The sequence below is a fragment of the Lithobates pipiens genome, unplaced genomic scaffold (assembly GCF_037356315.1).
Source record: "Lithobates pipiens isolate NorthernLeopardFrog02 unplaced genomic scaffold, aLitPip1_a1.2 Scaffold_18, whole genome shotgun sequence".
Lineage (NCBI taxonomy): Eukaryota > Metazoa > Chordata > Amphibia > Anura > Ranidae > Lithobates > Lithobates pipiens.
This window is the reverse complement of record NW_027507758.1, coordinates 266,132,996-266,149,082: the sequence shown is the minus strand read 5'-3', so window position 1 is coordinate 266,149,082 and position 16,087 is coordinate 266,132,996. Positions and strand designations below refer to the sequence as shown.

Here is a 16,087-nt window from a genome sequence, read left to right as displayed (position 1 = left end):
TATGGGTAGCGGGGATGGGTGAAATGGATGAAAAATACCAGCCATGCAGACAAAAAAATAATACAGTGGATAACTGCAAGGACTACTTCTACTCATAAACCAAAAAGCAATGTACAAAAAAGGACATGATCTACAAAATGTATACAACAATCAACGCCACGTCATATCCTGGCTAAAAAACCCTAAATAAAAATGTATTTTACCACAATTATGAAGATTTAATTTCTTAATCTGACAGCAAAATCCGAAAGAATATTTTTCACAAAATAAAATTCAGCGTGCTAGTACAGGTAATCAAATATAACAAGATTTTTTTTTTCCTTTTTGGAGAAAAATTTTAAAATGCCTTTATTTTCCCCCAAAACAATTTACAGCCTGGTTCTCAACTTTTTTATATCATACTGAAATCAAATAGCAAAACTAACCTGGTAAACAAAATGTTTAATCATTTATTTGATTTTACCTTTTTATTTTAAGTTAACCTGTACTTTTCCCATATTGGGTAACGGATTAACTTTACAGGAGAAATTTTAAGCATGCTGTATCTGCTTTTTTGTACATCTCTGCCATCGACAGTCTCCCTAGGTAGGTATGTAAATCACGTGACATTCATTCTGGCCCCTCCAGAATATAGCAATTGGTGCCCGAGAAGCCAATCTCCAGGCTTGCATGCTGTCACATGGGGAAAGAGGAAATATACATAGCCTCGTGTACATTTCAGCTTGCTCAGTAAGCGAAACTTACACAGCCGATTGGGAGTCTTATTGTGGTGACAAGAGAGCATAGGGAAAGTCAATAATGCAAGCGTAAAGTGTTTGTAAAGAATTAAGGTTTTTAACCTTCATGCATTCATTTACCTTCAGTGTGCAGCATCCCCCCCCAAAACTTACCTGAGCCCGATCTTCCTCCAGCGATGTGTACGAGAGCCTTGGCTCTCTGGGCACTCTCCCTCCTAAGACAGTAGCGAAAGGTCAACAGCCAGTGACCCAATGAGGAGAGAGCCACAGCTCTGTTTGCGAATTGACACGCAGAGTCGTGGCCCTGGAGCGAGCCTGCTTTGGTGCACCCATTGCAAGCAGCTTGTTCAGGGGGCACTTGGCAGGAGGGATGGGCCAGAAATGCTGGCGGATGACCCGAGAAGAGGAGGAGGGGGGATGCTCTGTACAAAACCATTGCACAGAGCAGGTAAGAACAACATGTTTGTTATTTTTTTTTACTTTAACTAGATTGTTTAGGCCAAGCTGGCCAAAATACTGGAGGTGCTGTAACAGTAGTAGCATTAGCAACATACAGTAGGTGGTGGCGTGTTCCAGCAGCAGTACAATCAAATTCCTGTCTGCACCAGATATAAAGAGAGTTGGTCTTAGCATATAGCAAAGGTGAAGATGCAGTAAGCCTATCTGGCAGCCGACAGGACGTTGCTTGCTCTGCTGTCTTAATGCAGCACTGCTTATTGTATGTAGCTAATGCTACAGCTAATGCTACTACTATACAGTCTACTAGAGCAGCCCTAGTGATTAGTCCTTTCTAGTATGGAAAAGATCCAAAGTTAAAGTAAATCTGTATTTTTCATCTTCCCCAGTACAGACATAGTACAGGTTTCATTTGAATGGAAAATATTTTGGCGTGAAAATATCATCCAAATTAGAGACATTAAAGGCAACAAAAATCATAAAACTTTCTTTACAGCTTGTTTTCAGTACACTGGAAAAAAGTACTGTACTTTTATAATACAATAAATGATTTCATATATCAGTATGGCCTTCATTGAATACTGAAGTTAAAATGACAGGGCCATAGTTATCTACTCATGGCCACTGAAATTAAATGCTTTTGGAATGTTCAAGATTTTTTTTCAAGCAGTGTTTATACGTCCAGGTTACCTGCTGGCATTCATTTTACGGGAGCACACATTTCTCTTAGTTTTATCAAGATGAAAATAAACCCCTTGAAATAGCTTGATATTGTATGTTTATTTGTGGCTAAGCTTTTACCATAGAAGAGATAATTGGAACCAAAGTATATCAGAGGCGTGAAATAGAAAATGGAACCTGAAATAATGTACCGAGTACAAAACCGCAGTGCTCAGAAACAGAAACTATCTTACTCAAATGACATTTAACCAATGTGTTCTGTTTAATCTGTGCCTTCTTCAACTAATTTGCCATATTTGTGCAGTTCTTCACTATAGATCCTCAACTATCCTTCATAACTGGCCAGGTTCATAAGCTGATGTTAAGAACCAGAGAAATATTTGTTGAAGCCATCTGATGACTGCAAGTCTGCATATCTGAAGTGTAATTACTTTGAAAAAATAACATTTACGTAAAAATCAAAAGTTCAATAATGCATGAACATTACAGTTAAATAATAAAAAGAATGAAAAAAAATTGTGATCCACAAAATTACTGGTTCTGTATTACTCAGACAAGCTATATCTACATGTTCCTGTTCACTAATCACTAAATAAATGCTCTTAACATTCAGTCACATGCAAGAAAATCATTCATGCGTGAACTGGTGATGATGTCAGACTAGGTCCTCACCTAACACAGCGGTCGGCACAAGTGGATCATTGGGCACTGCAGGAAAACAAAGCTCATGAAAATTCACATTACCTCCAGTATGGGCAGTTGGAAACAGACAGACAAAAAATTAGCACAAGACATCAACAGCTATTAAAAGTTGATTCTTCCAGCAGGCCAACAATGACTATAAAAGTACTTTACAGACCTACATGAGAGCACAAATTCGGCCTTCCGTCTACAAATTCCAACATTTAAAGATTATGCACTCAGGAAAAAGAAAAAGAAAATATGGGGCAACTTGCTCTTAAGATTTCAGCAAGTCTGTATATAATCATCTCTCACTATACAATAAAGATTGCCCTGGGGCTGTTATATTACAGGACAAACAGAATATGAATGCATGTGTTGAACTTATTCTTAAATGACATGCATTATTTGTGAATGGATGGGCCAGTTTAAAAAGCTGATGTAACAAATGAATAGCTCTAGCATATCAACGATCAAACAGCCAATAAAAGCACTGCTGCAAGAGATGCATGGAGGAAGCAACTAAGGAACGGAGTAAAGAAGCAGATACAGTGAAATTTAAAGTGAAGAAAAATCATCATTAAAACCATATAAAAATAGTGCAGCAAATATTCAGCACCAGCAGATTAGCATGTTAAATGCTATAACCTTCTACAATAAATAACATTTCTGCAGACTGCCATCTAATAAATTCAAAATGACTATTACATTATCAGGAGGAAAAAAAAAATATGTTAAAACTAAACTACTGGAACATAAAGAAAAAACACATTTGTACAGACCCTCGCAACACATTATACTTTCCGGTCACTGCACATCAGGGAACACATCTACACACACTGTTCAACGTTCTCGAAATGTAAATGCCACTATTATTTTGTGTTGTCTCCTACACTTCTGGGTGTGTCAAAGGCTTCCTTTAGAGCACAGGCAACAGCTACTCCTCCCTAGCCCTGTGTATTAGTAGTTCAAGCAGCAGGTACCTGTGATGTCCCCACAACTGTTAGCTTCTTTAAACTCTCCATGTAAACAAATGCTGTCACGCAATCTTCAGTGGGTACAACATGATTGCACTAGTGATAGTGTCACTGCCCTGACAGCTTATTAAAAACATACATGCAGGATTACGAAGAAGCATCAAGAGGCACTACTGCAAAGACACATTGGGGGTTATTTACTAAAGGAAAATCCACAATGCATTGCAAGTGCACTTTAAAGTAAAGTCACTGTAGATCCGAGGGGAGCATGCAAGAAAAATAAAAAATGTCATTTCAACTTGCACATGATTGGTGCTTTTTTTATTGATGATAAAATCAGCAGAGCTTCCACTCATTTCAGATCTACCCCTTAGATTTAGAGCGACTGCACTTCCAAGTGCACTTGCAGTGCAAAGTGGATTCGCCTTTCATAAATAACCTCCACTGTTTACTGCTGCCAGAAATAAGTTAGTGTTGTCTGGGGCACAGCATGGATTTTGGACAGTCAGTACATTTCTACATTTATTTAACTAAAGACAGAGACTCTTATTATTGATGCCACTGACATCAATGCTGGGGAATTATAACGCCACCTACGAACACCAATGCTAGGGGGTTTGATTGTAGCCTTGGACATCAATGCTGGGGGGTTACTATTGCTGCGACTAACACCGCTTTCTTTTCAGTGTGCAAAGCTCTACGCTGCAAAATATTCAGCAGGACTGAGACTTTTGGGCATTGGGGTACATTACAGCCATTTTATTTGCACCTCAATACATAAAAACATACTGATTTTGTGTAGCCCTATCAACGTATCAGGAACCTCTAAAGTTTTCAAGTTGACCACTTCTGATCTATAGTATTCCTCATTACTCCTTCCCCTTCAGCTACATAAAATATTATTTTGGGGGAGTGATGAATGGGGTCCTCAGGGCCTAATCTAGGGCTAGGATCTGCAAGAAGGGGAGGGGCTATGCTAGGGAATTGACTCTCCTAGAGTAGTTAAAGCTTGAAGAATAACTCTGCTTGTGTTAAAAAAAAAATTAAAAAAATAAATCTCCCCTCACAGGGGAGGAATACTATAGATGGTTTGACTGCCATGTGATCAATGTACACTGCAAGGATTTAAAAAGAAAAAAAAAGTTGCAGATTACTACCCGTTTCTGCTCTAAAGATATAGCTGTTTGTATGTATGAACAGGTCTTTTAGATACTGATTCTGAATGGAGGGATTTATGTTCATTATAATCACTTTCAATGTTCTCATGGGAAAAGTTCCAGTGCCTGCTATCCTTTGGAAGTATTTAACCCTCAGGGAATTTCTCAACAAAAATTTTATTTCTATTGTACAGGATGCTTAAAATCCGATTTGTATCTCAGTGCAGACCTCATGTTAAAATCAGTGTGCCAATCACACAAGCAGGAAACCACTCTTTAAGGTGTTCTACACACCAACAGTGTACAGAACTCCTCCAGGTTGCCACGTTACATAGAATTTTCCAAAAAATCACAGCACTGTAAGATGAAATGAAAAGTCAATTTTTAAAAACATTAAAATTACAATATGGCTTGTATAGCAATTGTATATGCTATATTACTTTTTTGCTATAATTTTTTTCTGTAAAAAACAAAAAGAAAACTACGTAATTAGCACCATGAACAGAACTGACGTTAAATGAAAAGTCCTCTGTGCTGGTGGCTGCTATTATGGTTTGGTTTAAAATTCCTATCAAGTTCAAAGGTATACTGCAAATAAATTATGGAAAGGAAAAAATTGCACTTTAGCATACAAAAAATTCTTGATTTTACCTGCAATTTTTAGGTAGTTAACAGGGTCTCTCTAAAAAACAAAAAAAACAAAAAACAAATGTGCTTTACATAAAACTAGGTATCTTTATCTGTCTCAGTATCCAATCTCCCACTATTTAGAAGGGAAGAGGAAGGTGTAGCAGTGGAGCAAATCTGGCTTGGCAGATTTGACAACTTCCCTAGTGCGCATAGTCATATGACGGCGGTAGGAACCCTTTGTTCCTCTGGGCCGCCGTCATATGACGCATTTTACTTTCTGAGCCTCTAGGGGGCGTGCATGCCCGCCGCATTACTAGGCACCTGATGCGAGATGTCTGCCGGGCACACGCGATTGCCTGTGAACACATCAGGACCATGGATCTCTGTGTGTAAACCCACAGATCCAAGTCCTGTCAGAGAGGAGAGCGATGGTGTGTTCCCAGTACAGAGGAACACCAATCGGTCTCCTCCCCTTGTGAGTTCCCTCCCCTTACAATTAGAATCACTACCTAGGATGCACATTTAACCCATCCCTCGCCCCCTAGTGTTAACCCCTTCCCTGACAGTCCCATTTACACAGTAATCAGTGCGTTTTTATAGCTCTGGTCGCTGTATAAATGTGAATGGTCCCAAAATACTGTCAAAAGTGCCAAAGCGTCCGCTGCAATATTGCAGTCTCGATAAAAATTGCAGACCGCTGCCATTACTAGTGAAAAAAATAATAAAAATGCCATAAACGTATCATCTATTTTGTAGACGCTATAACTTTTGCGCAAACCAATCAATAGATGCTTATTGCGATATTTTTGCCAAAAACATGTAGAAGAATACATATCGGCCTAAATTGAGGTAATTTTTTTTTTATGGGATATTATAGCAAAAAGTAAAAAATCGTGTTTATAGCGCATAAAATAAAAACCGCAGAGCTGATCAAATACCACCAAAAGAAAGCTCTATTTGTGGGGAAAAAAAATTATCAAAATTTCATATGGGTACAGCGTTGCATGACTGTGCAATTGTCATTCAAATTTTAACAGTGCTGAAAGCTGAAAATTGGTCTGGGCAGGAAGGGGGTGAAAATGTATTGAAGTGGTTAATAAGTGTGAAGAGATCTAATGGCATGTCAGTGTGTTTCTTACGCTGGCCATACATGGAACCGGTGAGATTTGAATCGTTAATGGACAGGCTATATGTACCAAGTCGATCGATCAACATCTTTTGCTGCTATAGCCGCTAGCAATAATCACTGTCTTCTTCCAGTGGGCAGGACTTCCCCTGCCCACCGGGAGAAGACAATGGCCGATTCCCCTCTTAACACTGTCTGTGGTTGCAGGAAAGAAATTCACACAGTGTATGGGCAGCTTTATGTTTTATTCATCAATGTGCAGGCTGTGGGTGGGTGATCTGTAATCTTTAACTCAAACAGAAAAATTGGTCTAACCCTCCTGGCTGTGCCGTCTGGCAAAGGTGTAGGAAACAGAAAAGTGGAATTTACAAATCTTTTAGTGGATAAGCAAATTTGTCAATTTTATCTGCATTTATTTTTGGCCATTTACCTGGGGTCTATCTAAAATACTATTAGTCTGACAGATCTGGTTAGTGTTAGCAATTTATAGCTAAAAGGGTAGAAAGCCTAATACAAATAGGTTAACCTTAAAGTCTAAGGACACCCAAAACAATTTGTTATTGATAGACTGCTGGGAACCAAGTCAGTAAATGTATAATGGTAATTATGAGGCATGTCCATTTTCTTTGCTTAATTTTCCATTTAGGAGAAGGCATCAGGAGTAATGGGAATAACCACAGATGGGTGGGAACAGAGCCAGTACCTACAGCTGAGAAATTATGCTGCTGCTTCAGACTATACCTATATATAAAACACCACTGAGGAATAGACTGTCTCTTTAAAGCTGGTCATATATGGATCGAATATTGGCCGGTTCAGCAGGAACCAGCTGAGATTTGATCCATGTATGGGCAGGCTGACTGTACCAGTCTTGATCCATTGATTGACTGGTATACAACCAAGTCTGTCTGATTTTTTTTATATGTTATTACTAACGGTGGGTCTAGTAGAAATTGTGCTCCGATGACTGGGAAGGCTCCCCGCATGGTGAAAGGAAAGAATATTGAGTTATCCCTGGCCTGCTTAAGTGTTCATGTTGAAATGGTTTCTGAAAATTGTGCATCTAAGACAATAAAAAAAAAAAAATCTAAATTCTTTAATTGATTCTGGGGTTTGTTCACTTGTTAACTCTGTAATCTAAGTTAGGCCATATGTCAATAAGTCCTAATAAGTCCAGAAGTCCTAATGTTCTAAGTAGCAGAGATTTTTAGAAAAGTGATGACATTTTAGCATTAAATTGATTTATACCCTTGTATTAATTTATACAATTTAACATTGTTCACAATATAAAAGTTATCCAATCCCTTTGATAGTATTGTGCCTGCAATATACATTGTTTTGGATCTTATGTTGCTTTGAGAGTGCTTACATCTGGGGGTGAAGTTGTGAGAATCCATGTAGGTAATAGACAGCGGGTCTTCAGCATGCAGAGTGCTTTGGTCAGCATAACTTCTATCCATTGCATTGACCATATGAGTCATCTCCTGGCGCGTGTTACCCATGGCATCCTTGCGCTTCTTTGCCAGTTTACTGAAAAGGAAAGTAGACTTTTACTGCCTTACTTGTACAGGAGAAGAGACATTCAATTCACTGCTATTTATTGCATTTTTCCAGTATTCATATGGCTGAATAACCCAAATTGCCAGTTTCACATGTAGCTTAGTGTTCCACTGTCTTCTTGACAATAATGGTTAAATAGTTGAAGATAAACACTATAGTAGTTGTACAATAGTGAGCTCTATAGGACTATATAAAAATCTTTGTAGTCTATTTCACTGTGATTAACGGTCTTCACAGATATTCATCTGTGACATACTGCAAACCCCCACTGACAAGCATCCCACAATGTTCAGCATCTTGTGAATGTGTAGCTACTGGTGTAAAAATCAAAAAAACATATTTGAGATTCCTGCATAAACCTAAAAATATCCATAACATAACACAATATAAATATTTCTAAAAGAAAATTACAAGATCAAGACAGCACCATACAGTGAATATCAGAGATATTTTTTATATCAGCCTTGTGAATTTCTGGAAAAATACATATTACATACATTAAAAAGGGAAAAATTTATCAAAACAAGTTTCAGTTTATTGATGAAATATGCATTAAAACTCAACAGTATTTTTTACAAAGTGACAGTCTGGTAATGTTTGCATTAAGCAACACAAACTGACCTATGGTAATTAATAATTTAGGCTATCATTTATTTTCTTTTTATATATATATATATATATATATATATATATATATATATATATATATATTTAGAAGTATAGTAAATGCATTCAGGGATAAAAAAATAAAAAAAAAGACATATTAGCAAATACAGGCCAATTTGGTAACAGCCAGACAAGTCTCATCACTGTGGTAAAGTCTAATAGGATTATTTAAGCAAACCTGTCCAGTTGTAAGCCCTTACTTTTACTATTGAATGACTAGCCTCAGTCGATACACAGCGATTAAACATATCCTCCTATGCAAGTTTTACCTGTTTATCTGCTGCTTTCTAACACACAAAATTTGCATAGCACCTCTTAAGCTCTAGAAAGCAGGGGACAGGGATCTGACATCACACACACTGCAGAACTAGAGCACACTATTCCCTGATAGCGGAGTTTGAGGTTTAAAACCACGAAGTGCTAAAAAGCATTGTTCACACTGAACAGAAAGCATCTATAGGGCAGCATAAGCACTCCAAGTTTTGTGGTGCTCAGGCACTCTACCGTGCATCTGATTGTGCAATCTATCAACAAAGATATAGTTTCAGGATCAAAGACTATGCCTCCTGGGATATACGATGTGCATATCACAGGAGGCACATGATTTGCCTAGGCAAGTAATGTGAATGGGGCGCGGGACCGAAATCTTTTATTATGGAAAAAAAAGTAAAAAAAAAATACAATAAAAAAAGTGAGTGATGTTTATGTAGCAAAGGGGTGGAGAAAGGGAAGTTTGATTTGTGGGTGAAGATCTTCTTTAAGCCTTGCAGTAGCTTTTACACAGGGTAAGAAAGGCTTTACAACTCTTTCCCCTCACTTTAAGGAGATATGGCAACAATTAACTAATTGCTAATGCAATCCAGGAAACAATGCAGCTGTACAGTCAGAAGCCCACTTAGTTTACCATCATTATAGACACTGGTTATTGCGTGCAGCAAGAATGCAGATAGCTCCTTACATATCCAAGGAGTGTGTACTTTCTGAAGGATATGTTCTGCGACCTCCGCTCTTACTGCTTGATGAATCACCTTCAAACTTCCAAGGCAGCTTTGAATCTGATTGTTGGTTGTGATATACTGACACTTTGTTACAATAAAGTAAATTTTAACCCTAAGTAGGTGGCATTTATGTTCCCCTAAAGAACTATGTATTAAATATATGCCATATTTGTATTACACAGAATTCTGTATCTGACTGTTTTCATCCATTTTTGCATATCAGTGCTATGCATTTCCTCCATCCTCGTTTAGCTGCTTGTAGGGTCAACCAGGCCACCTGTAAAAGGGTGACACACTGGACCACAATTGTGAAGCTTTCATGGCAGGATGAAAAGGTATTCTTTTTAATGAAAGCTACATATATAAAATGACTGAAAACCCTTTTGAGATATATCCTGAAAGAAGGCTCATAAAGTTGATATGAAAAAAAAAAAAAAGAGGGCTCCGGATGGTGTAGATCAAAAAAAAAAAAAACCAGTTGGTTTTATTAAAAATATACATATTGGACAAAGATAAAAAGTGATCACAAAGACAAATTGTATAAGAAAAAAGCAATATGGGGTGCAAGTAATGCTGACCGATGCGTTTCGACACAAGCGGTCATCAACGCGTCGGAAAGCATTACTTGCACCCCATATTGCTTTTTTCTTATACAATTTGTCTTTGTGATCACTTTTTATCTTTGTCCAATATGTATATTTTTAATAAAACCAACTTTTTTTTTTTTGATCTACACCATCCGGAGCCCTCTTTTTTCTTTTTCATATCATCTTTATGAGCCTTCTTTCTCGAAACTTGAATGCCTCTGGGATATCACCACTTTCAACGTGAGTATAACACCGGTCAGCAAACTTTGGCCTACTCACCTTCATCCGGGACTGAGGACATCTATAGCAGGACTGTACATTACGATTCAGCTTATTGGAAGCCGGGATACATCCCTTCGGGATTTCAAGCTCTTTTGACCCACTGTCGTAGGGCATGTGGGTCCAACAGCCCTGGTAAGAGTACCTACCTTACATTTATAAAAGTGTCACAGAGTGCTACAGACAAATAAATTGCTGTTGATGGTGTCCATACTGCCCTGGCTGATACGGGAAGATTGGCCTTAGAAGGAGATTCATGCTTAGACTGATGAACTGTATATATTGATGAACTGATAATAGTTTGCCCACATAGGATTCATGTTATGTGATCCCATTGTCGCCTTACTATTTAGGCACTGTCCTTGTTACCTTACACTAATCACTGCATCCTGTTGATGATGCTGTTTACACTTTTTTTTTATAAGTCTAGAACCTTTCTTTATTTTTTGAAACACAGGTTGTTCTTATCTACTAGGAAACCATTTCTATTTCCCATAGTACAATCACTTTATAGCGCTACATTTTTTGTTTTCACAAATACCACCTAAAGAAAGCTGTATTTGTGGAAAAAAAAAATCATAAAAATTTTATTTGGGTACAGTGTTGTATGAACGCGCAATTGTCAAAGTGCAACAGTGCTGAAAGCTGAAACTTGGTCTGGACAGGAGGGGGGTTAAAGTGCCCAGTAAGCAAGTGGTTAATCATTTAAAAAACTAGGAGATTATAATGCTTGAGTTTACATCTACTTTAAACCTTCTGAAACAGAACAGAGCTATGGTGGGTGTGTTTAGGAACCTTTTTCCTACATAAGGAACCAGCAAGAGATACTGGTTTGGACTAATGGTCTAACAGTGATGGCGAACCTTGCCACCCCAGATGTTTTGGAACTACATTTCCCATGATGCTTTGGCACTCTGCAGTGTAGTGGAGCATCATGGGAAATGTAGTTCCAAAACATCTGGGGTGCCAAGGTCACTAGTCTATAGCAATGCCTTGACCAAAACAAAAACAAGCATTTTGTTCCCTCTGTATGTATTTTAAACTCATAAAATACAGCGGGAACATTTTTTGATCCCCTACAGATTTTGTAAGTTTGCCCACTTACAAAGAAATTAAGGGTCTATATATTTTATTATAGGTGTATTTTAAAGGCTAGAGACAGAAGATCAATCAAATATCTAGAAAAACACATGATTGAGTAGCAGTTCACTGAGCAAAATAAGTATTTGATCCCCAAGCAAAACACAACGACTTAGCACTTGGTGGAGAAAACCTTCTTGGAAAGCAGAGGTAAGACATTACTTGTAGTTGGTTACCAGGTTTGCACACATCTCAGCAGGGACTTTGGTCCACGCTGAACAGATCTTCTCTAAATCCTTAAGGTTTTTTGGCTGTCGCTTGGCAACCAAGTTTCAGCTCCCTACATAATTTTCTATAGGAGTAAGGTCTGGAGACTGGCTAGGCCACTCCATGACCTTAATGTGCTTCTTCTTGAGCCACTCCTTTGTTGCCTTGGAGGTATATTTTGGGTCATTGTCATGCTGGAAGACCCATCCACGACCCATCTTCAGTGTACTGGTGGTTGAGGGAAGACGGTTCTTATTCAAGATTTTACAATATATTAAATGTGATAAAATCCTGGGATTTTATTTTATACTGGAGGAAAAAATGGGTATGCTTTAAGAGCATATTAAGCTTATCATGCATTTAGGTGAAAAAACACCTGCCAGTGACTGGCCCCCTATACCCCCCCCCCCCCTGTTTTACTTACCTGAGCTCCGTATTTCCCTTGGTGAGGACATGCTGTCCCCTCTCTCTCCATGGAGTCCCGGCTCTTGATTGGATAGAATGATAGCAACGCAGCCATTGACTCCTGCTGCTGTCAATCAAATCCAATGACGTGGGTGCTGGGGGGCAGGACCAAGTCCAGCATTCGCGTCTATGGACACAAATGCTGGACTTGGGAGCGTGCCCGCAAGGTAACCCCCCCCCCGCGAGAGCGCTTCTCCTAGGGCAGGGATATGCAATTAATGGACCTCCAGCTATTGCAAAACTACAAAGCCCATCATGCCTCTGGGTGTCATGCTTGTGGCTGTCAGAGTCTTGCTATGCCTCATGGAACTTGTAGTTCTGCAACAGCTGGAGGTCCGCTAATTGCATATCCCTGTCCTAGGGGGTTATCTGATGTGGGGAGGAGCCGCCGAAATGGACGACCAGAAATGGACGACCAGGGCGACAATGTGCAAAATGAGCTGCACAGTGGAGGCAAGTGTGATATATGTTTGTTATTTTAAAAAAATAAAAAAACGAGTCTTTACAATCACTTTAAATAAAAGGTATTGACCAGTACAGAAGTAAATACATTTAAAAGAGCCAAAAAGTTCTGGGTGGCTTATCTCCAACGTAAAAATTCATGTAAAAGCAAAAGAAAAGGCCTTCAAAAAAAGGCTCAGGAGTCATCATCAGCATTCCAACTTTAAAATAACAGGTATCCGCCCTTAGGAAAGAAAAGAACTGCAGCCTGCCTAATTAGGAACACCACCTAGGTGGAGTCCAAAAATAGTTAAACTCTAGAAAAGGTTAAATGGCGCTGTTCAAAAATGAAAATAGATCCTATATGCCAAATGCATATAAAAAAGGGGGAATCAAATATGACCTACTAATATGGGTAATGCCAACACTCTCTATAAAGTGAAATGTGCATACAAAAATAAATCAAATGTAGGTATGAAATTCAACAAATACTGTGAACAATAGTGTAAAAAATTCTATAGGAAAACATGTAATGCATCAAAAAAACAAAACAAAAATAAACAGTCTAGAAACAGTGATCCATGCAGAAACAGAATAAAGGTGACTCCAGTGCTCCCCTCCTTCATCCACATCTCCCTCTTATGTCTGCATTCACCAGAGCACATCACCGCTGCAGGGGTAACAGGCATAATAGCTGTATCCAAATGCCGATGTCCCCCTTGATGAGATATCCCTCTGGTTTACACAGCTACAATCCTCAGTCACTATCCACCTCACCAGTGCGATTTAGAAGTCCTCAACAATGGGCATCCACATGTATATGGAAAAGATGAGCCCCATAGCGTGAATCCACAGAACCAGGTTTTTAAGCTCACTGAAGGGTGATGGCAAGAAAACCTGCAAGCAGTGGTTTCAGTGGCGAGCATCGATAATTAAAAAAAACAGGATTTTTCATCATAAAGCAGGGTTCAACTGCCTCCGATTTTTTTTTTGGGACATTTAGAAACGAATTAGGGTTTAAACATTTTACTTACATGTTGAGTTTTTTTTTACTTTTCTCATTGCTTTTTCTCACTAAAAGAATGCTTTATAAAAACGATATAGAATGTAGTCATCTTGCCTGTGGGCATGTGAACCCCACAGGCATTCACTTCCGGGATTCTGTGACATCCATCTCCCAGAATGCAACGGCCGTTCTATCCTAAATCTCGCGCATGCGCAGCAAGGTTTATATTGGAGCGCAGTCAACAGCTTTGGTCGTAATGACGTCACTTAAGGGTTCTAAATCGCATGATAACTCGCGACAGGCCACCGCACAGACTCCTGGGAACAAGCAGAAAGGATCCCAGGAGACAGTGCAGAACAAAAGGAAGTGTTGACATAGCCGCAGCAACCCCGCCCATATCCGCAATCCCCAGAACCTGGAAATGGGCAAGATATGCATGAAAATAAAAGGTATATATATCTATATATAAAAAAAAGGTCTGTTTTATAGTTAAAACAGCAAAATAATAGTTGGGAGCTATTGTTTATAAATCGGATGGAGCTCCACTTTAAATGTAAAATCCTTTTCTTTGAGGACATCATGGGACACAGAGGCTAATATTCATTACCTGCTGGGTAATACTTCATCTCCAGGTGAATGGACACTGGTAAACCAAAAGGTCTTTAGACAGGAAGTGATCCCCTATATAACCCCTCCCATACAGGAAGTACTTCAGTTTTGTAGCAAGCACTGAATCCTCAGAGAGGGGAGGGACCTTTGTGTCCCACGATGTACTCAATGAAAAGGATTTTACAGGCAAGTATGACGGAAAAATCTTAGTTTCTTTTTCATACATCATAGGACACAGAGTTATGCCTTGTACACACAGTCGGAAATTCAGACAGAAAAGGTCCAATCGGATTATATTGTTGGAAAATCCGATCATGTGTGGGCTCTATCGGGCTTTTTGGGAGCAGGATCTAAAATTTTCCGACAAAGATCAGACTTTTTCGGATCATTTGTAGAGAATTCCGACGGACAAAGTGCCATGCATGCTCAGATAAAATTACGAGACCAAAGCTATTGGCTACAAGCCTCTACGTAGTCCCATGGTATGCAACGAACGTTACCACGTTCCCAACAATCAGATTTTCCAACAACTTTGTCTCGACCATGTGTATGCATCACCAGTTTCGGACAAAATCAGTCGGAAAAAATATGACGGATTTTGTGGTCGGAATGTCTGACTGTGGGTACAGGGCATAAGGCTAATATTCATTACCTGCTGGGACATCCCAGAGCTATATTATATATATATATATATATATATATATATATATATATATATATACATACATATACACATATACAATGGTGTGAAAAAGTGTTTGCCCCCTTCCTCATTTCCTGTTCCTTTGCATGTTTGTCACACTTACGTGTTTCGGAACATCAAACCAATTTAAACAATAGTCAAGGACAACACAAGTAAACACAAAATGCAATTTGTAAATGAAGGTGTTTATTATTAAAGGTGAAAAAAAAATCCAAACCATCATGGCCCTGTGTGAAAAAGTGATTGCCCCCTAAACCTAATAACTGGTTGGGCCACCGTTAGCAGCAACAACTGCAACCAAGCGTTTGCGATAACGTGCAATGAGGCTTTTACAGCGTCCTGGAGGAACTTTGGCCCACTCATCTTTGCAGAATTGTCCTAATTCAGTTACATTAGAGGGTTTTCGAGCATGAACGGCCTTTTTAAGGTCATACCACAACATCTCAATAGGATTCAGGTCAGGACTTTGGCTAGGCCACTCCAAAGTCTTCATTTTGTTTTTCTTCAGCCATTCGGTGGTGGACTTGCTGGTGTGTTTAGGATCATTGTCCTGCTGCAGAACCCAAGTTCGTTTCAGCTTGAGTACACGAACAGATGGTCGGACATTCTCCTTCAGGATCTCTTGGTAGACAGCAGAATTCATAGTTCCTTTTATCACGGCAAGTCTTCCAGGTCCTGAAGCAGCAAAACAGCCACAGACCATCACACTACCACCACCATATTTTACTGTTGGTATAATGTTCTTTTTATGAAATGCAGTGTTCCTTCTACGCCAGATATACTTGGACACACACCTTCCAAAGAGTTCCACTTTTGTCTCATCGGTCCACAGAATGTTGTCCCAAAAGTCTTGGGGATCATCAAGATGTGTTGTGGAGAAATTGAGACGAGCTTTGATGTTCTTTTTGCTCAGCAGTGGTTTTCTCCTTGGAACTCTGCCATGCAGGCCATTTTTGCCCAGTCTTTTCCTGATGGTGGAGG

At 39.1% G+C, this 16,087-nt stretch overlaps 1 protein-coding gene across 22 annotated transcripts in view; it reads right to left on the bottom strand.

Moving 5' to 3' along the window:
• PTPRK (protein tyrosine phosphatase receptor type K) overlaps positions 1 to 16,087 on the bottom strand; it is a 596,872-nt gene that overhangs the window by 86,619 nt on the left and 494,166 nt on the right. For 14 of the 22 annotated variants that reach the window (XM_077486902.1, XM_077486901.1, XM_077486909.1 and 11 more), the window contains 2 exons: positions 7,815 to 7,975; positions 2,547 to 2,582 (listed from right to left, as the gene is read on the bottom strand). In XM_077486902.1, coding sequence (XP_077343028.1) covers positions 2,547 to 2,582; positions 7,815 to 7,975 — 197 coding nt within the window. The remainder of the gene's footprint in view (positions 1 to 2,546; positions 2,583 to 7,814; positions 7,976 to 16,087) is intronic. The other 8 variants (XM_077486906.1, XM_077486915.1, XM_077486920.1 and 5 more) reach the window with 1 other exon arrangement.